Source organism: Rhamphochromis sp. 'chilingali' (genome assembly GCF_963969265.1).
Source record: "Rhamphochromis sp. 'chilingali' genome assembly, chromosome: 10".
Classification (NCBI taxonomy): domain Eukaryota; kingdom Metazoa; phylum Chordata; class Actinopteri; order Cichliformes; family Cichlidae; genus Rhamphochromis; species Rhamphochromis sp. 'chilingali'.
The window spans coordinates 10,378,620-10,402,326 of record NC_137937.1 but is presented as its reverse complement, the minus strand read 5'-3'; the positions used below and the strand labels follow the sequence as shown (position 1 = coordinate 10,402,326).

General features: G+C 40.0%; 2 protein-coding genes across 3 annotated transcripts in view; one reads left to right on the top strand and one right to left on the bottom strand.

Annotated features, from left to right (window-relative positions):
* Positions 1-23,707, bottom strand: part of top3b (DNA topoisomerase III beta) — a 46,233-nt gene that overhangs the window by 3,615 nt on the left and 18,911 nt on the right. Inside the window, exons 1-15 of one of the 2 annotated variants that reach the window (XM_080895067.1) lie at positions 21,932-22,151; positions 15,874-16,005; positions 15,432-15,538; positions 14,592-14,666; positions 14,154-14,344; positions 13,537-13,693; positions 13,337-13,450; positions 13,022-13,112; positions 11,681-11,835; positions 11,376-11,481; positions 8,884-9,030; positions 3,603-3,776; positions 2,467-2,595; positions 2,085-2,234; positions 1,575-1,675 (exon numbers count right to left, since the gene is read on the bottom strand). In XM_080895067.1, coding sequence (XP_080751193.1) covers positions 1,575-1,675; positions 2,085-2,234; positions 2,467-2,595; positions 3,603-3,776; positions 8,884-9,030; positions 11,376-11,481; positions 11,681-11,835; positions 13,022-13,112; positions 13,337-13,450; positions 13,537-13,693; positions 14,154-14,344; positions 14,592-14,666; positions 15,432-15,538; positions 15,874-16,005; positions 21,932-22,001 — 1,899 coding nt within the window. In that variant the 5' untranslated portion in view covers positions 22,002-22,151. Of the gene's footprint in view, positions 1-1,574; positions 1,676-2,084; positions 2,235-2,466; positions 2,596-3,602; positions 3,777-8,883; positions 9,031-11,375; positions 11,482-11,680; positions 11,836-13,021; positions 13,113-13,336; positions 13,451-13,536; positions 13,694-14,153; positions 14,345-14,591; positions 14,667-15,431; positions 15,539-15,873; positions 16,006-21,931; positions 22,152-23,707 lie in introns of those variants that run through there. The other variant, XM_080895068.1, reaches the window with a different exon arrangement.
* On the top strand, positions 19,255-21,915 carry LOC308403896 (uncharacterized protein; the record flags this gene model as incomplete). Its single annotated transcript, XM_080893693.1, has 2 exons — positions 19,255-19,436; positions 21,073-21,915. Coding segments are annotated over 2 exons (411 nt in total), but the record flags the coding sequence as incomplete, so codon positions are not given.

Here is a 23,707-nt window from a genome sequence, read left to right as displayed (position 1 = left end):
TTAAGAATCACTCACTGCCACTCATGGGCAGTTACACATTTTACCATAAAGTGGCTAAAGGCCACTTCAGATCAATATCATCACCAAGTCTGAAAACACACATCTATGTCTTCGCCGCTTCAAGCTATATTATATATATATAAAAAAAAAAAAAAAACACCCAGCACGCCCCTGCGGGCGGTTTATCCTTCAAGCTCGGGTCCTCTACCAGAGGCCTGGGAGCTTGAGGGTCCTGCGCAGTATCTTAGCTGTTCCCAGGACTGCGCTCTTCTGGACAGAGATCTCCGATGTTATTCCCGGGATCTGCTGGAGCCACTCGCCTAGCTTGGGAGTCACCGCACCTAGTGCTCCTATTCATGTAGCCCCTTCCGCCGGGGTTACTTGCGTAGTAGCATTCCAACAACGCCCTGTTTTCGTCTCTTGCCCACCGATGCCTTCTTGTTCCAGTAGCCCACTTTTCGTCAGGGTGCCCTGGTTCCTCAACACCTGACGCGGACCTTGTTGATCCGGGCGACGTCCGAGCCGGCATGCCTTCATATTTATCTGTCTCGCTCATGTCTGCGGTAGGCTTGCTTAGCATAGGGGGTCTAGCCTTAGGACCCTTACTGGATACAGACGCCCCAGGCAGGAATCGAACTTGCGATCCTCATATATATATATATATATATATATATATATATATATATATATATATATATGAGTCCTCTTCAGTCTTGTGTGGAACATACAGATCAAGTATTGAATGACTCTAGTGTGTAAGAAATAACACCATCAACACAAAGCAGCAGCCTCTGTGCAGTGCACAATGATAACATTGATCATACGTTTCAGTATAAAAGCTGCTTAACTGTTGTGCACCATGTTTACTGCCCTATGAAAAATAGAATTATACCAATGTGTCCTGATGTGTGTTTTTTCCCCCAACAGTAAAAGTAAAAGACACACTAAAGGCATTTTCTAAACTCCAAAGAAGACAAAAATACAAAAACCAAATTTTGTTCACTTGCTCGTTCCTGGAGAAAAAAAGCTAATGAAGACCACTGTGTTGGTACATTGCTCATATATCTCATATAGTGATAATTAGCAGAACTGCAGCTTCATGATTCATTCATGAACTTAAAAGTCCTTCCATCATCGGACAGAGATGGTAATAAAGGAAGCACATGAGCTTAATTCTCAAGGCCACAGTGAGTGGTCCACACAGGATAAATAAATGGTCATTTATTACTTTAAATGACAAAAGCACAGAGGGTAAACTCATGTGTCTAAATCCCAGCCATGTGGCTGTGATTTAGAATTGCAATGGTTAATTTCTTAGATGATTCAAAAATGCCACAATATATCAAAAAAGGCAGAATTTCCAAAGTCCTTGTCCTTAAACCCAGACAATAATATTTTAGGCTGTGAATCATGTTGAAAGAATTTGAACTGCAGAGAAATTTTTGCATTTTACATCTACAGATCTTGAGCACTATAGTGTTAGGATTTTCTTTTACAATCATGCTCCAACAGTCTTGATAATTCAATCTGTCTTCAAATGCTTCAGACGGGGTTTAGTGGCTTTGACTGCTCACCTGGATATACTTCATGAAGCGGTGGCATTTGCCACAGCGGGACAGCGGCTTACCAGTAGCAGCAATGGGAGAAAAGGAGACCTCCATCAACTCATCCATGTCTGGAAAAAATAACACACAAAGTCTGAGCTTCAGCTGCATACAAGAAACTGGAACCTGCAGTGTGCTTTAATAATATGTCTCCTCTGCATTCACAGGTCACATGTTTCTTGTTGATGTAAAACTGTAATTACAGCACTGTTACCCAGTCCCTGCCATGTTCGACCCATTTAGCAGAAACCAGCCTGTTTAAAGCTCTGAGATCTTTTCCATCTGACTTAAAACAGTTTTAATGGCACAGTTTTCTTACTCAAAGATTCAATGTGAGGTCACTAGCCACTTCACCATTTCCTCAGATTAGCAAACAACCTGTTCTGAGCCACAGCTACCAATAATAATCCCAATAATAATAATCAATAATCCCTTTAAGGAACTTGTGACACTGCGTTCCTGTGGTTTCACTGGACTTACTGGTAATGGAGTCAACAAAGTAGTGAAACTTCCTCTTGAAGATATCCAGGGCGTGCTGTAGGACCTGATGGTAGTTGGCCTTACCCTGCGCAATAAGGTTAAGCTGCTTTTCTACAGCACTGCGTATAGTGGGAAGCACCAGTTCTGCATCTGAGAAAAACACAATTAAATTTGCATTAATAATAATCTTGTATTTTATTAGCTCTATAAACCACTCTGTCTGGTCCTATATCCTGCAGGTATTTGGTTATATTCAAGTACCTGCATTAGTTGCCATAGCATCCAAAGATAAATCAGTTATGTTCCAGAAACCCTCCACTACTGACCAAGCACAAATTCATTACAAGAGTAAGAGAATACAAAGGTAACTTAAGCAAATGACCTATCTTGTAGTAGCCATGTACCAGGACTATGCCTAAGTTGGTTGGTTTCAGCTTGCGTCCACTCTCAACTGTCACATAGTTCCTCTGGCAGATGTTATTGATGTGGACTGGGATACTAGCATCAGTTCCTGGGGGGAGGACAAAGACCAACATCTATAAGACTGTTTTCAGAATTTACAGCCAAAGAACTGCTGTCATGCATTAAGTCCTCAAAGATATAATAAACATGTGTAATGAGCAGAAAGATTAATGAATCATCCATGCAATAGAGATGACAGACTGGGTGACTGGCATCTGCAATCCGTTTCTGCCTTGCTTCCCAAATACCACACAATTAAAATATGACCAGACATGAAGTGATAACCCACAGCAGGTCCATTTCCTGGACACAGACCAGCTTTCCATCTAAGCGAACAGCTGAGTTTAAATTAAGCAATGTGCACAGGCAGCTTGTTGCTTCCATCCATCCATCCATCCATCCATCTTCATCCGCTTTGTCCGGGGCCGGGTCGCGGGGGCAGCAGCCTAAGCAAAGAGGCCCAGACCTCCCTCTCCCCGGCCACCTCCTCCAGCTTGTCCGGGGGAATACCAAGGCGTTCCCAGGCCAGCCGAGAGATATAATCTCTCCAGCGTGTCCTGGGTCTGCCCCGGGGCCTCCTCCCGGTGGGACATGCCTGGAACACCTCACCCAGGAGGCGCCCAGGGGGCATCCTTGTCAGATGCCCGAACCACCTCAGCTGGCTCCTTTCGATGTGGAGCAGCAGCTGCTCTACTCTGAGCCCCTCCCGGATGGCCGAACTTCTCACCCTATCTCTAAGGGAGAGGCCAGCCACCCTTCGGAGGAAGCTCATTTCTGCCGCTTGTATCCGCAATCTCGTTCTTTCGGTCACTACCCACAGCTCGTGGCCATAGGTGAGGGTAGGGACGTAGATCGACCGGTAAATTGAGAGCTTCGCTTTTATACTCAGCTCCCTCTTCACCACGACGGACCGGTGCAGCGTCCGCATTACTGCAGCTGCAGCCCCAATCCGTCTGTCGATCTCCGGCTCCCTTCTCCCATCACTCGCGAACAAGACCCCGAGATACTTGAACTCCAGCTTGTTGCTTAAATTATTTAAAAAGTATTTAAGTATACCAATGCCATGTTTCTCCATGAGGGTGATGAGTTCAGCCTCAGTCAGGTAGTCTGGTGGGCTGGTTTGCTTTTCTATCAGCTTGATCTCATCTACTGAGAAAGTGTCTCCACGCTCACATACTGGTATGGACTCTTCCAGAGGGATGCCCTGCCATGGCATTACAGTCGTGTAACCTGAAAACAAAATGCACATTTAGCAAGGATTAGCTTGCTGCAGGCGTGGTAATTCTTTAATGTTCACAAATCTCTTCACTACGGGTGGGTGATATAAACGATATACGATAGAAACGATATAAATTTGGCCAACGATATCGGTACTGCGATAGCGCATGATGATGATGTCATCAAGCTGTTTTGGTCGGAAGCATCGCAGCTGCTTCCGACCAAAACAGTAGTTGTAGCAACCACTATCATCTACAAATTATGCCGGGGGACAGTCATAGCAAAGAGATGAAGCACTTTTTGAAATATGGGGAAAGCTAAAAACTGTGCTTCCTCCACTTCCGTAACATTGATTCATTAATGTTGAATTCTCTCGCAGCTGTTTTATTCCCATATTGTTGCAGTATATTAATAACTAACCTTGTATTGTGGATAAATAATCTCAGTTGTTCTCCTGACTGAAGTTTGCCCCATGTATAGCATCCTGCTATGCGATTGCATTTGTCCCTGATCACCAGAATCCGTCACGTTAACATTTATTGAGTAGGAAAAAAAGTTAATAAATGTTAACGTGGGAAAAAAAGTTGGCGTTCATCCTCCAGCTTCACTGTGCTAATATTATGCTAATATAGCTGTGTCACTAGCAATCACGTAGCACAACATTATATACCAGGCAGTCCAACTTCAGTAACCCTGCAAACGCCCTTGCTGTTTAGTTTTCTGTCTTCATTTATGTCGGAAGTGGTAGCAGAGCTGTACGTTTTAACTAGTTTCAAAAGTCTCTCAGTCAGAACATGGTATGTTATGTTTAGCTGTAAACTAGCGAGCTAACTTCCTGTTAACTTCTAACTCCGTTAAATTTAATAAATTCTGTTTTCATGGATGCATGGATGTTAAACTTAATTGTTACACCTGGTAAAGCAGCAACGCTGATGATTTTATTAAAGATTAAAGAATTTAGACCGTGTTTAACTCTCAGTGTTCGTTTGACTTAGGGACCTGAAGAGACGGAGTTTTGGACCCAGATTACTCCGCGAAGCTCCTCACTACGGCAGCCGTAATGCTCTGACAATCCATCAAGCAATGCGGCTTACCAAAGTTGTACTAAAACATTTTTTAACAGATTTCTGCACGCCAAAATCGATTCGAGGTCAGTAAGCACAACCAGAATTCATACATAAGGCACACTCTCAATTTTTGAGAAAATTAAAGGATTTTAAGTGTGCCTTACAGTGTTGGTCAAGTTACTTGAAAAAAGTAATCAGTAACTAATTACTGATTACTTCCCCAAAAAGTAATCCCGTTACTTTACTGATTACTTATTTTCAAAAGTAATTAATTACTTAGTCACTTTTTAAAAACCCGATTTACAACCTGAATAGGTGATAAAGCGATAGATCTTTCAGCCCAATTCTACTTTTTCTGCATAATCCATCATACAAAATGTAATCAAATGGAAAAGTCTCTTTTTTTTAAACTTGTTTTTATCAGTTTTAATCTTTTAACTTTATGCATCAAGCGAAAAATTTAATTATATGCACCATTCTCTGACTTGAAGAAATTAGTTTAACATTTAAACCTATTTTCTGCACATTCCAGCACATAAAATAAAATTTTTTTGTCAAAGGAGCTTGCAAAGAAAAGCGTCTGGACTTCTTTAAGTTGCTTGAAGATGTTTCACCTCTCATCCGAGAAGCTTCTTCAGTTCTAAGGTCAAATGGTGGAGAGTCCCAGATATAAACCTAGTGGGAGTAACCCCCCCCACAGAGGGAGAGAAGGACCCCCTGATGATCCTCTAATCGCCTGAGCCAAGGTGTGAAACTGGGCGTGGGTCCCAATTAGAGATGGACCGATCCGATATTACGTATCGGTATCGGTCCGATACTGACCTAAATTACTGGATCGGATATCGGAGAAAAATAAAAAATGTAATCCGATCCATTAAATATCACGAAAGCACCTCACAAAACTTGCAACACGCTGTAACTCACCTCAGAACGTTAGCACGTCGGAGCAGTATGCATCACGTGATAGAGCGGCTGTGGCATGCGGGACCTGTCGGTGGTCTGGATAGCATTTGGAGCTTCGCTAGCAACCCGGCATTTCATCTCCGACAAAGTTATCCCCGAGAGAAGTAAAGCAAGTGTGTAAGTCCATCTCTGAATGTCTGTAAAGCATTCCTGCGTTAAGCTTAACGAGCGACTGCCTCTCGCTCTCCGGCTGCTACTTCAATCATGAAACTGCTTAATGATCAGCTGATCGGCTTTTCTGTCGCGACTCTTGTTTGTCTCTTGTTTGCTTTTGGCCCACTTTGCACCAGACAGAGGAAACCAGCGGCTAAACAACAGCAGCACGTTTAAGCTTGATCAGCTGTTGTTAGAATTTATTTATTATTACTTTCTACTCCAGGATCTTTTTCTACAGCTGACGCTGGTAACTGTGCAGGGGCGGATCTAGCAAAGTTTAGCCAGGGGGGCCGATAGGGCATTAACAGGGAAAAGGGGGCACAAAGACATACTTTTCTTTCTTATTCTCATTTAAAATGTCGAGCTTTTAATTATTTAATATTTATCTGAATCTTACACCCAAAGTTTTAATCTGATGTAAAATGTATAGAAGTCCATTATTGTATATAGTAACTGTTAAGTCTAATATACCCTAGTAAGCTATAGTACTTTTTCCTTTGGGAAGGTACCATCTGTGCAGTCTGCAATTTTGTTGAAGAAAGATGTTGAATCTATTTAATATTTCTTGAAAAAGAATTGATTTCTGTGTATTTTTTTTCACACTGCATCAAATTAAGGTTGATTACGTCGATTAAGCATCATGAGGTGGAGCGTGAGGGGTGGTTCCCTATTTTTTATTTATTTATTTTTGTTGTTGCTGGGAGTTGGAACCCTATTAGTTAGGTTGCTTAATATTTATGCTAAGTACTCTTTAAAATACCAGAATAGAGAGGATGGTGTAGGTTTAAGTTTATTAGATTGATCAGTATTGCTGAACTATGAATTTTTTTTTTTTTTGCATACAGGTATAACAGAATAGCTTTGGTGTAGTTGTTGTTTTAAACTTGAGTATGAACTTATACAAAATGCAGCAAGATATTTAAAAAACAGTTTTGTTGATTAAAAAAAACACTATATCGGATTCATATCGGTATCGGCAGATATCCAAATTTATGATATCGGTATCGGACATAAAAAAGTGGTATTGTGCCATCTCTAGTCCCAATCAGCCAGAGTTTCGGGTGAGCTCATTGTGAAACCTGGCCCCATCTTATCATGCGAATTCCTGAGGTCAGCTGGCCCAGGATGTGAGTGGGCGTTAAGGCGTCTGGGAAGGGATCTCAAAACTGGATTATAGATGGCAGAGAGTTGGTGTCGTAAACCCCCGCCTCTGTTCAAAGATGGTCGCTCACAGTGGACATAGATGGCTTCTTTCACTCCTCTTTCAAACCATCTGTCCTCTCTGTCCAAAATGTGAACATTGGCATCCTCGAAAGAGGATTTTAGCTTCTCGCAACTTAAAGAAGTCCAGACGCTTTTCTTTGCAAGCTCCTTTGACTACGATGACCTGGATGACTGAGAACCTTCACAGACAACATTTTTTTGTGTTTACACTTTCAAATAGATGCAAGTAAAACACAGCAGAAAATAAATAAAATCAAAGACTCAGCGGTCCTTTTGCTCTATTTTCACCTGTAAAGCAGGAGTGGGGTTGGCGGAGGTTTGCCCTGGTGCAGGTGTGCCGCAGTGGTCAGTTGAAGAATCCGCGAGTTTCTCTGTGAATTTCCCATTACGTCGTTGCACACTCGGTGCTTGTTTAGGGGTTTTTTTTGCTGTAAAAAGAAGTTTTCTTCCCACGCACAATGGACGCAAATGTTTTTGTCACTTTTTATGGAATCAAACTCAAAATAAGGTCAGTACTTCCACGCTTTAAATGCTGCATGCTCATACTCTCTCCCGCACTCGATATATTATCCATTGTTGATCTGCACACAGCTGTTGTCACGAACGTCGCACTCGCTTACGTCATTGTCATGAGACATTCTCGCAAAAAAATAAATAAAAAAATCACGGTTTAAGTAACGCAGTGTTCCTACAGGGAAGTAACGGTAATCTAATTACCGTTTTTGCAATAGTAATCCCTTACTTTACTCGTTACTTGAAAAAAGTAATCAGATTACAGTAACGTGTTACGTGTTACTGCCCATCTCTGGTGCCTTAAAGTGTGGAAAATACGTTATACAGAAGAAAAGAATATATCGCGATATATATCGTTACCGCACATGCTTCAAATTATACCGCGATATGGATTTTAGGCCATATTGCCAGCCCTACTCTGCACTGAAGATCTAAGCCATAATCTGATTGTTATACAAGTCAGAGGAGTAGACAAATAGATCCTTTCTTAATGTAAAGATCTATTAAGGTTTGATCTTCCCAAGACATGTTTAAAGGAAGTGTACACAACATTAACAAAAAACATTTCTGCAGGATTCTTGTCACTCATCATATCAGCAAAGCGACTAGACTATGGGGGAACAAAGTACTGCTCTGCAAAAAGAACACTCAAGCCTGAGATGCATAGACTCATGTAAATTTTTCTTCCACATGACTGCACGTTTAAATGATAAAAATTTTGTTGGAAGAAAGGGAAATACTGTTGCAGTTTGGGCCTGTTTTCCTGCATCTGGGTAAGAAGTATGGGTGAGACTATGTTTAATGAAGCAGTAAATTCTTAATCAAGCAGCTCTAAAGCACAATGTCAGGCCATCGTTCACGGACTCAGAAAGCTGATTAAGGACTCACTGCTGACATTATTTGCAGCTGTATTCTAAAATAGTTATGAAGAACCACAAAATATAGACAGGTGTCAAATCCTAAAAACTCCATCTGAATAGTGCCACCATGTGGTCTGTATCTTGTCTACACCAAAAGGGCATACAATCACAGAGTCTGGCTATAAGCAAAGTTTATGATGTCATAAGGCACCTTTGACAGCTACATAGTCACAAGCAATTACTCCATACACTAAGCAAACAATGATGTTAATACAATGCAATGGTTTACTGCAGGTAAGTACTGCAAAATTCTGCAAAACAATCATCTATGTTTACCTGGTGATATAAGGGTTCTTCCACTACATGAGAAAGCCTCTGTGCCAATGCTGAACTCTATAGTGGTTTGTAGGTACTTGCAGTCTTGACTTACAGTGGCAATAAAATGCCGGGTAATGTACTCATATAGCCGCCAGCCATCACTTCCTGTGGGAAGAAAAGAACACATTTGGGTATACATAGTTATTGATGTACTATTCTAATATTCTACAGTGTAATAACTTCACACTGTTAGATGTTGGGTTATTCAATTTCAAATACTTTTTAGAACAGTGTGTCTTGTGCCATATTAGCACAGTAATGTATTGACAGAGCAGTGCAATTAAAACAAGTGACCAGAGTAGTATACACAGTAGTGAAGCAGCATGATCAGTCTAGCAGCATGTAACATAAAAATGAATCAGATACGATATGAAATATGACCATGAAAGTTCTGTGACAAGAATACAATATAAGGTCCTGTTTCAGTCACTTATGGATACTGTGAGGGGAGTGGGGGCACATTCTGATTTAGGACCAGAGGACAGAAGCTACTAGAGTCTCGTGATTTTTGCCCCCATGGTGCGGAACCTTCTGCCTCATTGCAGAAGTTGAAACAGTTTGTTACTGGGATGGGACGAGTCCTTTAATATACCTGTTTCAGTACCACATGGAAGCTCCTGTCAAGCATCATGGTGGCTAAGATGAAAAGGCACATGGCTCAGTACGTGAGTAGGACACAGAAAGGAAACACCAGAGGGGCAAAACACCAGCTCCTGGTAGAAAGAGCAGTTGCCTGAGACTGTAAGACCAGACTGACCAACCTGTGCACTACCTGGATTGACTACAAGAAAGCCTATGACTCAGTGCCTTCCACATGGATCTTGGAATGCCTAGAAATATACAAGATCAACAGGACCCTAAGATTCATCAGCGATTCAACAGGGACAACTTCAAATCAATAGCACAAGTCACCACCAAGTCCGGGATGTACCAAGGAGGTGCCTTGTCCCCACTGTTGTTCTGCATAACCTTGAACCCCCTCAGCCAGATCATTAACAAGACTGGCTTCTTCTGTCTGCCACGCTGGGGCCTGTCCTTCAATAATGGTTTCTCTTATTGCTCCCCTTCATTCTTGGGTTTCTGCTGTCTGTGGTATTCACCAAGCACATGATCAGCTGTGACCATTGTCAATAAGACAATGTGTCATTCACACCTGGCATCGATGGAGGCATTCATGGAGAGGAGGTGACTAATGAACGAAGAGGAGCAAGAAGTGAAACCATTATCGACGGACAGGCCCCTGCATGGTATGTACCACTGGCAGACAGAAGAAGTGGCTGATATTGAAAAATCCTACTGACACCTGGAGAAAGCTAAACTGAAACACAGAGGCACTAATGGTGGCAGCACAGTACACAATACAGCACAACTTAAAAGTGAAGCACGAAGTCGATAGAGGCTGGGGTCTACCACAGCAAGCAAGATGCCAGGTGCAGGCTGTGCAAAGATGCCTCTGAGACAATCACATAACAGCAGGGTCTAATATGCTAGCAGGTAGGGAATAGTGTGTATGTATATATTGAAAATAAAAATTCCTGTTTAATTAATTAATTTTTTAAAGGATAGCTGACCCACTTTCAGGACATTTTTTCACACAGTTATTGATTTTACTATGCCTGTTGCTCATTTTTGTTGAATATTTGTAACATCTAATCTTAATAGTAACAGTTTGTAAAAAGAACTGAGTTCATCTTATTGGTGCTACCATCTACCAGTTAGTCATGCAGTGGCCCTGTGGGAAAATTAATTGCCCACCCCTGTGCTAGAGAGAATTTAAGAGTTCAAGTTAAATGGACTGATTCTTACATATAGCACTCCCCCAGAGCATTCAAAGCCATTTTTATACAACATTTCACCCACTCAAACAAGCACTTTCTTCTACTCTTTAAGTGCTTTCTATCAAAACATGCACACATTCATACTCTGTCAGATGCATCAGAGAGCAACTTGGGGCATGCAGACTGGGTCAAACCACCAAACTTAAGATTAGCAAGTGATCTGCTCTATCAACTGAACTACAGCCAACTGTGTGAAGTTTTCAACTACTATCATTTGTGAGATTTTAGAGCACCTAATGCTTCTAAATGATGACAAGCTTTGTGCACAGGTTGCTTTTGAAATCTGTTGACTCGCCTCAATAAAAATGCCCAAACCATCATTAATTTGTGACAAATTGCTTTTTTAAACCAAATTCACAAATTCCACAACAAAGGATATTTTTTATTTTAACTATAATAATATTTTAACTATAATAACCATCAGACATCCTAACATGTTATATATAGGGCTTTGAATATTCAAACTCTTTATTAACCTAACATTTCCTAGATTGACTAACAGAAAATATGTCTACAATATTGCTCATTGCTCCTTGAAGGCATGCCCTATATAAATAGAGGTGTATCATAAAAAGAGGTGATATTGTTCAGTTATTTGCCTGTATTGCTCACCTAGTTCTGCTTCCGTGGCAGCACACATGGGAGTAATAGGTGGATGATCTCCAGCATCAGTGCCCTTCCTGGGTTGGTTTATTCCAGTTGAAAGCAGAGCTTTTACCTGATGAAAAATTAAAAAAACCTTTTATCATTTTCAATCACATTAATTTCTAAGTGGCTCTTTCTTTGTACTACTGTAGGATTGCCTTGATGTGACTGTTGTTGCGATTTGGGGTTGTGTGAATAGAATTGAATTGAACTGAATTGAATGAATCACTTTATGTATACACATATGAGCAGCCTTGAATGAATGTACTCACCTCTTCTACCCAGAAGGGGTTGTTGGTCTGCTGCTTCAGTGTTCCCTTCAGGTCGAAGTTTGCTGGGTAGTGGGTCGTCTCGGTACGTGGGTAGCTGATGTAGCCCTGTGTATATAGGCGCTCAGCAATCTGCATAGTATGCTGGGGACCCATGCCTGAAACATAATATCACATCCTTTATCACATCCTTTTTCTCTTTAATTCTTTCACATTTTTTCTTCCAGCAGACAGAGTACACCGATGAGGAAGGCTGGATGTGATTGGCTGCAAACTGGACACACTTGAAACTATGGCATAGAGGCTGTCACTAAACAAACTCTTATCCATCTATGTATAACCCAGATCACCATCTGCACCATTTACTGGACAGGCAGTGGAGCATCTTCTCTAACAGACTCATTCACCTGTGCTGCCACAAGGGCACACCCAGCAGTCTTTCATGCCACATATAATAAGTACAAAGAAATACATCATCTAACAGAGAAATGCATTGAGATATCTTATGTCACATAAGTAATGGGTGTGATGGTCAAACTCATTAAACATTAAAACAATAGAAAACCTGAGTCCATTCCTGTGAATATAAATTCCATTCAAAAGACTTTTTATGATAAGTTTAGATATAAGGTAAGAATAGAACAGAAGATACTCTCCAGTAAGTGACTGTTCCTCTCGATCGCAAAGGATAAAGTGTAAGGTGGGTTTTCCAGTACATGACCCTTACCTTTCATTGAAACAATATTAAAAGTACAAGGATCAAATATAAAGACAGTATCATTTTATTTTTGCAAACATAATAATCAAAGATCAGAACAACTGTCAGTGTTATAGCAGCCATATTCACAACCCGAATTCCGAAGAAGTTGGGACGCTGTGTAAAGCGGCGATTGGCAATAACAGTTTTATTTATAAAGCACATTTGATTACAATTTAACTCACGGTGCGTAACACAGTAGCTAAAAATAGTGGATACCCCTCAGCCTCCTAGTAGATACATCAAGGATATCCTATTCCGATCACTCAAAATACTTTACACTACACCACATATCCATAAAACACATCCTGCATCAACACATGTATCAATTTAGAATCACCAGGGAACCAAACGTGTTCAATTATATTTGAGTCAGTTTCATCTAATCAAGCTTAACATTCTTAGTTCAAACTTCATAAAGATTAAACAAACCAAAACAAGAAAAAAAAACTATTGTTTTTCCTATCCATGACTCATGAAAAACCACAAACCCATCCCCTCAGTGTATTTGTATGCTCAGGAGAAATGACAGCTCATGAAAAAGTAAATATAAATAGCTGTAAATGTAAATATACATATGTAAATACCTAAGGCAGAACTAGCCACTCTCAACATCTCCACTGTGTTTAAGGCTTGAGGCCTCTGCTTGGTCTTCTCCTTCTTACTCACCAACTCCACCTGTGAGAGAGAGCAGACACCTGCTTAAGCAAGCTGACCTAAATTTATTATAATTCAGATTGACTGGAAAATGTTTTATAAAGCAGACGTTTGTCTTTGTAGTTAATTTAATATTTGGTGAAACAGGAAACGGAATAATAATCATGACCTTCATAATGTCAGACAGCACATGTACAATAAAAAAATATTATCTACAAACCACAAAGTCTGGTTTTTGCACTCACCTGCGCATCCCTGGATGTTTTCGCCAGGTTGACAAACATTTGACCCACCTCTCTGTCAAAGACCCTAACTCTGTTCCAGTCCAGTGTCAGTGGACTCTCCTTTCCTTTAAAAACCTGAACAAAGCACATCATTTCTGTCAATACCGCACAGCAGAAAGGAATCTTTGACAGTGTGGCAGGAAACTGAGGTCATGGTTTACCTTTGCCTGGATGACCCAGTAAGTCTCTGGTTTAAAGGACTGGATCTTGTCATGGCGTTCCACACAGAAGCCAAGTGTTGGGGTCTGGCACGGACCAAAGGAGATTAACGAAGAGTCTAGATTGCCATATTTCCCTTGAAAATACTTTGTTTGGAACCTGAAAATTAGTTTAGTCAAGAAAAAAACCTTAAATGAACAGTATAAATATCTTTGATCAGCTGTAATCAACCATGTTTTCAAAGAATCTGGAATTTCATAAACCTCTGACCAGATGAACTAAGCTTTGGATGGAGGTGAAATCACACAAAAACAGTGCTCTGTGGCATTTTGAGTTTGGGACCCCTTTTTTTTTTTTTTTTTTAAATTAGTGCAGTTTGAAAGTGTGGTATTTAACTAACCTTCCTCTTCTGCTTGATTAATCACACAATTCTGAGCTTACGTGAGAAATCAAAGTCAAAGTCAAAGTAAACTTTATTGTCATCTCTGCTACATACAGTACAGTATATAGAGAGATGAGACAATAAGGCTCCAGTATCACCAGGGTATTTATTTGAATTGTAATTTTGAAACCTTCTACATCAGTAGACAGCTGTGTGTGGGTGAAGAGAGCAGTGTACCGGGTGAAGGCACAGCCAATACGCAGATCCAGCTCTTGCCGTGCATCTACTGACAGAGCTTCATTGTGATTGGGCTCTCCAAGGCGGTTCATAGCATTCCAGATGTCAGTGTCAGTAATGGAGCTGAATTTGGCACGGTAAACACTCCTGGCACTTCCCTTATTCATCACTGGCTGAATGGCATCCAGCACCTTGAAGAGAATTACAGGTGAGGCAGAACACAGAAACAAACAGCACAAAAAGATCAAGAACACGAACAGGACAAAACTAGAAAGAGCACACAAAATTAAATGACAGCAGCTTGAGCATGTACCAGGTCACTAAAGGATGACTGTAGGCCATCTGATACAGCTACAACTATAAGTTTTATCAAAAAGTTTGAAAGCCTTATGTTAATAGAGAGTACTAATAAGAAACAGATGTGGTGACCAGCATTACCTCGAAACATATGTTCTCTCCTTCTTTGTCACAGTCCAACCACAAAACCACACAGTCACTGCCTCTGGCTTCAACCTGACATGATACCACAAACTTACGGTTAACAATGCAGTGCAGTGAAAACATATTTGCACCCTCCCAAATTTGTTAGTATGCTGTGCAACTGTGACACGTTTCAAATCTTCAAAAGAATTATATTAGAAAGAGAAAACCTGAAATAAATACAAAGTGCAGTTTTAAAATGATGATTTCATTTATTAAGGGAACAAAATCTATCAAATATACCTGGCCCCTTTGTTGATAGTGAATTAAATGTGATTAACTACATTTTGGAAAGCTGAGTTTAATTTGATTAGCCAGATAGCCTGATTAGTGCCAGATCTACTGAATCAAGAGATCTTTTAAATAAAACCAAGTAGGCTAAAAGATCTCAAAAAGCAACACATAATGGGTTTTTTTGTATTGTGGCACCCAGAAACAAAGTCATTTCTCAGGCTCTGGGACTCAAGTGAACCACGGTGAGAGCTATTATCCACACATAGAAAAAAACCTACAACTGAACTCCAACTCCAAAACTTCAAAAGTATTGCTCAGTTGGGTTATTCCGCAGGACAATGATCCAAAACCATTCAAGGCACTTTACATTAGGGAAAGACACTACATGAAGATCGATAACATAATAATACACCAGCAAGTCTACATCTGAACAGCTAAAAAAAAAAAAAGCCAAATAGGTTTTGGAGTGACTAATCAAAGTCCAGACTCTAATCTGATTAAAATAAGAAATCACATAACAACTAGTACCGATGTATTGTAAAGCCAATTAATGGGTCAACCTACCTGAAGAAACTTGACCATATTGAGTTTAGGGTTGGCCTCCTTCTTTTCAGTAGGAGCTTTACTAAAGAGTTCTGCAGGGTCTACTTTGTCCCAGTTGTTATATTTCCCTGGAAAATAAAGAAAAAGTGCAACATCCTTCACATTCACTACACTATTGCTGTGGACCGATATCAGCCATACAGTTCATATCACTTGATCACTGCAGTGTACTACAATACAATGACTGACACTTTTTTTTTATACAATGGTGCTTCACAGAAAATAACCCCTTCATCATCTGACACCAATAAGTTGTGGCGTTTTGAACTGTATTATTTTATAAAACTGTCCCTAATAATCTGTTTTAATTACTCCTCCCATGTAAAATTAGGAGGTGAAAAAAAAAAAAAACAGTGAAAATTTAGATCAAGGCTGAGCAAGACCTAACATGGAGGATACCCACCAATAAAATCGAGACTCATCACATGCCCACAAACAGAAGTCATCTTAAAGTGTACAGTTTGGCCCTGGAAAATGCCGGTGTATTCGTGCACTGAGCATGCGCCATTGAGCCCCTTGCGACTTGTACAGTTTCCTAAAGAAAAAGGAGAGCAAATTAGGCATGAAAAAGGCTACACGGTTATCTTATTATAATTACAAACAGATAAGGTCATTCAAAACATTTCAATGTTCATGTTAAAAAACCAGAAGCCTTAATACAAATTTAACAGCTCAAACAGCAGATGAATTTTAATTGACAGGTCAACACCTACACCTTCATTTTGCTGCTCCTTTTATGGAGATCCCATCTCATCCTATCTCTAGCATCCTCCTCTGTCACACCAACTCTCTGCATGTCCTCCACGACCCTGCATTCCGTTTTCTTCTATGGGCTTGGAGAGTTTGGAGGTATGGTCTTCACTCCAGACTGTATAGGAATTTCAAGACCATACCTCCAAACTCTCCAAGATCTTGTCCACCTGCTCCCTACTCTCACTACAGATCACAACGTGTTTGCAAACATCACAGTCCACAGACACTTCTGTCTGAGCTCATCTGTCAGTCTGTCCATCATCACTGCAAACAAGAAGTGGCTCAGAGCACTTCTCTGATGTAATCACCAATCTGCCCTCATGCATATCTTGCACCACCCTAACCACCCTCTTGACATCCTGATGTATTAGTTTGGGGTCTTTATGGTGTAAGGTCTACCTTACAACATAAAGTGCCTTGAGGTGACTGTTGTTGTGACTGGGTGCTGTATAAATAAAACTGAACTGAATTAATAAATGACTTGTTTTGCTTTTTTTTTTTCTTCTACTGAGCATTTTACATTTAGAAATCAATTTAAAAATGAACTTCTGAATCACGGTCAAAAACTTTACAGAAAAGTTACTTCACTTTTTTGTTCTCTCATACTGTAGTCTAATTGCTGATGAGTCATAGAAGCAGCCATTAGCATGAGGCCAAAGTGGTCGTGAGCAAGCGTCCTCTCCCTGCTTACATGAAATTTCTGGTACAGGCTGATGTCCTTATGAATAAAATGACTCTCTCAAGGCTGAATTATAATGACAGTACGCAAACTATTATGACAGTAACTAATATATTCCCCACCCCCTACACAGACACAGCTACCCCAGCCTCTTTGAGGTGAACAACCCAATCAACAATGCACACAAGCAGAAATCCAGCCAAGAACAGGGCACATATATAGAGGTAGGTCCAGAAACAGTTCACAGATCGACTCCAAGCCAAAGAACAGAGTGACCACCAAAGAAAGGCAAAGAAGCTCCACTGCACCTAACTCCAGCCAAACAGTCAAGCCATGGAACAGCTCCAGGTAAGTATGCTGCCTTTTTGGTTTTTAGTAATGCCGACTGACATACAGCAACGTTAAACTCAGATGGGCTTTAAGGAACACACTAGTAGATTTATGGATGTTTTCACATCTTTCAACTCTATTTAATTCAATCTGCAGGTTAGTAAAATTAAACAACATTCATTTTCTATTAGAGCTGGATATCGTCACAGATTTCTATAACTGAATTGATTTGATTTTGACTCAGTCAGAAATATTATAATTCTTATTACTTATCAGTACATATCCATATTTTTATATAATATATAAAAATATGTATAAAAACAAAGCTGACAATTGTAAGACTTTAGAGGTGCAAGCATCACAGCAGATGCCTTTTTATCAAAGTGACTGAGGATAAAACACAGAAAAAAATAAAGTAGATTTTCTTGGCCTGGCTTTTATAGCAGATAACCCTTAAAAAGATTCTGCAGTAGTTAAAAAACTGAAGAAAACCACAAGTCAGTATATGAACATTACCCAATGCTGCTGAAGTGAAAATCAGAGCAAAGTTACAGAGGTTTTATAAGAGAAATAGCCAAGTGTTTTGCAATCTAAGCATATTTTGTAAAAGCTTAAATTTCTTTGGTATTGAACCGCAGAAATTAGGCTCTCTTATCGGAGGTCGGTTTGGGAAAAAAAAATAAAAAATGGCGGGTGACAGCGTGCAATCAACAGTATACTGGTGCGTAAAAAGCAAGCAAATAATGCAGAAAACAGAGATTATTGATGGTAAACTGGTCTCTTGAGCACACTGTGAGAGAGCAGTGAAAATGTTTTTCAAACATGAAGCGTACTTTTGCTCTTCTTTTGCTGCTGGTTCAAACTGGCAGCTTCTGAATGTGTGAGATGTCAGCTTTCAGCACCCCACTGCATGTCCGCAGACATGAATGAGCTGTGCTTTGTGTTTACATCTGTTTACCTGCTCTCAATTGCTGTTTTAGCCATTTGGTGGTTGTTGAAATAGTTTTGTGAGGTTTAACCTGAGATTCTGGCGTTTCTGGCAAAATACATTTATATTTAAAAATCGATATTGCATTATTCAAACTAAAATCGATTTGAATTAGAAAATCAATTTTTAAAATCCCACCCCTATTTTCTACATACTTACTTTATTAGACATCTATAGCGGTGTTCAAATATCTGCATATCCTGACTGCACAAGTTAAGTGTATGAATCTATTACAAAAAGAAAAACATTTGTATGCTGAACCCACTACAACATTTCTGTGAGTCCATTTTTTAAAGACCAGTACAGGAATGTTATTCACCTGACTGGCAATATCTACCAGTAGCTCAGAATAAGTAATTTGTACAATAGGAAGAGGTTATGCCAGATTTCCTAATATAATAGTAATTAAAAGCTGGGTCTCTGATAATGTAGGGAGTGTTGTTCAAGTAAAGTAAGTCAGTAAAAAAGAAAAGAGCAACCCTGTAACATCGCTGTATGTGATCAATCTTGAGAGCCAGACAATGTAAGAGAGAGAACCACAACAACCCACCATGAACAGGCACAGTGAAGTGGTGGTGAGGAAATCTTTTAACAGGCAGGAGTTTAACAACTCCTGGCAGAACCAGGCTCAGTGTGGGACCCATTTACCTTCTGTGGACAAATTAGATAAAGGACCCAGTCACACCTGATGAACTGAACAGGGTGACCTTATCTACTTCAAACCAACTTCCAAAATTATGTCAAGGCAAAAGTAGCGCTGCGTGTTTTTTAACTTAGAGGTGACAGAATATTTGACACCTGTATAATATTTTTCCTTAAGAAATATGAGCGTGGCTTCCGCTAAAATCTTTAATAATTGTAAGAAGCCAAAACTTACAAAGTAGGACAGGAAGTCTAAAGTCAAAAACTATCCCATCATAGGAGACCAGTATTACATTTGCCACCTTTAGAAGGTATAGAAACCTTGGTGATGTGTCTGGGTTCACCGATAAGAAACTCATCAATCCATCAAAACATAAACTCGCTGACTGTGTGTTCAGCAGCTGCGTGTCTTTCTGCTGTGTCTGCTGGCCCTTCATCAGTGCGTGGCCCTGTCACTGAGCAGCCAGTGTGTGGACGAATCTTTCTGCACGTACAGCCTGCAGGACTACCACAGCCAGCTGGTCAACCTGCCCACCCGCATCAACGAGCGCAGCATTGCGACCTGGAGCTACGTGTAAGTGCTGGAACCTGCAACGCAAACTCTTATGCTGATTCTGCTTGGCTGAGAGAATGTTGAATGGGATGGGTCTATCCAGCAGTGTTAAGTCTAGTACTAAGAAAAAGCATCTCTCCATATTGGAACTTTACAAATTAGCAGAAAAAGCTGCGGGAGTCCTTCATTAAAGCACAAACTTTGCGAAGAAAAGCAACTTTTGTAGCTTTTTGTTTCTCTGTTTGTTTTACACAGAGAAAAATCTCCAGTATGTCTGCAGAAGTTGAGGCTTTCGTAACATTTTTCAGATCGAAAGTGAAATAATACAAACTATTGTATTAATTAAATATCTTAATTTTTATAATTAAAATATATATTTTTTAAAAACTCCACACTTTTCACAAGCCAATGAGCCATTACACTCTGAGCCATGAGCTGAGGGTTGTTAGGTTAGACAGTAATTAATATTAATAAAAATGTCTACACCACCATAACATCTGTTTTCAGCAGCACAACAACATTCCTCCAATTAACATCGGAAAGCCTTCCAAGAAGACAGAGTAAAGGTAGATTTCTTATGCCTTAGTATATTGTATATTTTATTTTATTTGACTTTGACCTTTGTCTGTACTTGAGACTATTTACATATTTTTACATTTAAGATTATGGTTTCTTAAAAAAAAAATGGAAACCAATGAGTAGTTCATTCTTAAAGACCTGTGTTTTTTTCTAATTTGAATATTTATTAATGCTCATTAATAACAAAAAAAAGTTATTCTTATGTGATTAATCAATGGAATAATCGATAGATTACTCGAATATCCGATAGCTGCAGCCCTACAAATTAGAGCTCTGGATCTTTAAACTCGATCCATTTAATAATAAAACTCACTGGCTCACAGCCTAATACGGGAGACGTGGACATCCCTCTTGTTTGTTGCAGATCAAGGTGTAACTAGAGAATGCATTTCCTGAAGAAAATGCAGTGTGAATGCTGACAGCTGAATGGTTTGAGCTGAAATGTAATAATTGCTGAATATTTAGTTTAAAAAATCTTGAATGAGCTGAAATACATTGAATCATTCACCTGAAAGCAAAAGTGCAAAACTGTTGAAAGCTGAAGTTCACACAGAAGAAGTTTCAAAGTTGGAAAGTACCTGAACGTCTTTAAAGTTAAATTAGAAAAAGCTGATTAATGACAAAAGAAAATTTAGCATCAGAAAACTTCTGAATGAATAATGAAGTCCGGTATTCCTTAAATCACTAGAAGAGTGGAATTACGTATTTTAAATGTCTAAACTCAAGAATAACAAATGAAAAAAAAAAAAAAAGCTGCAAAAAAGCTGTTGCATGCGTATGTCTGTGAGTCTGAGTTACTGATGCTCAATGGGGAAACAAAGACATTAGACAAGGTTAAAAAACTTAACACCTTCCTACTCTTCCAGGGATGCTGATGCTATTTTCTGGAGAACTGATTGGCCAGTAGGTGGTGATTTCTAATCTGGAATTTAACCTGCTCCAGAGCAGGTTAGATTCACAGCATGAGTTACCATGGTGAATTACCTCAGTAAGAAGTGAACCACCTTTGTAGTACAGAAAATCCAGATAAGCCCAAATCCAGATTCACAGTATAGGCCTACTCTTCATCTCTCACCAGGGAAAACATCGACTTGAACCGGGTGCCTCAGGTCATCCATGAGGCCAGCTGCCACACCGGCCACTCCTGCAGGGGACTCGACAGTGAATTTGGTTTAGAGACCATCCCCGTATCCCTGAGGATGCCAGTCCTCAAAAAGAACCCCAGCTGCTTCCCCTCAGCCAGCTACTCTCTGGAGTTTGAGCTCATCACTGTGGCATGTATATGTGCCATCTCCAGACACAGCTGAACACAACAGAGCATGCTATGGTCAACTTGGGCCACTGGAAAACTTCACCAACATCCACTGTTTAGACAAAGTATAGTTTTCACATCAATTTTACTGAGAAATAGCCCATTTCACTCATTGTGCTTGTTTTCCAGAAGACACTGAAAAGGTTATCAGTTATTACACACCTGTTAACAGCTCATTAAAGCAATCTGAGACACTTTATATTATACGGTGTCAATTCTGTGTCCATGTGTAGTGTTTTGACAGCCTTGTTATCACAACACTTTTGTTTAATTCGAGATCCAGTCTAAGAGTGTCTAAAAAAAAGAGAGTACTGCTTTAACTATTGTATATAATATGTCATTTAGCAGTACAGGCAAACACAGGAAACAAACCAACAAGTCCAACACTGGAATCATCATTTGGATTACTCTAATTAAGACAAGCAGGCCAGCCAGGCTTATATATGCTGAGTGCCCAGATTTAAAAAATCCTTGTATTCTGAAAAAACAAAGAAAGAAACAACAAAAACAAAACAAAAGCCAATCAAACGCCAAAAAGTCAGCCGATCAAAGCTAATCAATTTCATTTCGGCTCCACCATACTTCCACTGCGTGCTGATCGACACAGCTTTTACTCTGTACCCACCTTTAGAAAGGATTTTGGCAATGGCCTGAGCCAAGGACGGCTTCTCCGCTACCATCAGCACACTTCTCATGATGAGCAGTTTCCCTCAGCTGTCGCTTACTGTCCCAATCTTGTCAAAAGGAAACACTGACCTGTGCTATGCTTATCACCGGCTAACAGGCTGTGTGAGAAACTACTGCAGTGGCCATGGCGCGTTCTACCATACGAGATCTACTTCCGGGTGAACGTCATGGCCTTTGCCTCCCATTTAATTAGTTTTAATGATTTGATTTTCTTTATCGTCTTCTCTGCTATTATTATTATTATTATTATTATTATTATTATTATTATTATTATTAAAAATTGGTAGTGACAAATAAGGTGACAAATTAAATACAGACTCGTAGCTCAGCTAACTCAACAAAACTAACAAAAATATATGCGTGAGGAGCGTAACATAATTTGAAAAGAAGCTTACCAAATGGACAAACCCAAAAATCTGAAAGAAAATTTTTATTTTCAGGTAACGCTGTCGTTTTCTTCCGTAATCTAAAGGTTTTAGATTTTGTTTAGGTTAAAGTGAATTTAAAAAACAAAAGAGACAAAAAAAAAGCTATCATATCTTTTTGTCTTTTCTTAATGCCGCGTTGTCGTTCTTGCGACAATAAAATGGCACGACTGTGTGTGTGTGTGTGTGTGTGTGTGTGTGCGTGTGTGTGTGTGTGTGTGTGTCTGTCAATCAAAATTTGGACACAAGATGGCGGTAGACGACACGAAATAACCGGGTACGTCAGTCATTTTCTTCTACTTAAAGTGAGAAAACAGATCATCTCAGCAGAGCAGGTGTTTGTTTTTCTAAGAGTTTTACGTATATCTTTGTGTTTGGTTGGTTGTTTTTATTTACGTGTTTATTGTACTGATGAAGACCAGCCATGTGAATAATGGCAGCCTGGATTCTGTTAGGCCGAAAGCAAACAGTGACAATGATCAGAATAAGAAACAAAGATGTCATGCTGTCACTTCTATGATCCACCTTTTTTTTTCTTTAAACACTGCTACACAGCTGTGTGTACATCCATCCATCTAGTACATAGTGTTCTTTGAGAACTGCGTGGGCCACTGGGGCAAAAGGGCAAGAGCTAGAAAAGATGCAGGGAACTGAGGGTGTGGAAGCTGGTCTTCTCTTCATCTTTGGGGAAGGTGATGGGATGCTGACCCCAGGCAGATGGTGATGAAAGAATTGTGTGTGTTGTTTCATTCACCCCCTCCGCTACACTTCAAACTAAGTCATCAATTAAATGCATCCTTACAACCGTTCCCTCCATGCTGCCCATTGAATAGGCAGATCTTCTGGGCTCAGTCTGTGGCTCTACCATTTTCTCTTAAAGACAGTGTTGCTAACCAATAACACTTATCTGGTTATTAAACTGGCTATGTTTTTATTCTAATATTCAGAACAGTCTTTGAGGATTCTGGAAAGAAGTCTTTTTAACCTTTTATAATTTCCAAATATCTCTTGTGTATATTTTGGGAAAACAGTTTGTTACCTCTGTGCCATAAATTTTACTATGAGAAGCTACACACCTCCCTCTCCCAAGCCACCTCCTCCAGTTTGTCCGGGGGGACACAAAGGCATTCCTAGGCCAGCTGAGAGATATAACCTCTCCAGCATTTTCTGGGTCTGCTTCAGGGCCTCCTCCCAGTGGGACATGCCCGGGACACCTCACTCAGGAGGTGCCCAGGAGGCATCCTTGTCAAATGCCTGAACCACCTCAACTGGCTCCTTTCGATGTGAAG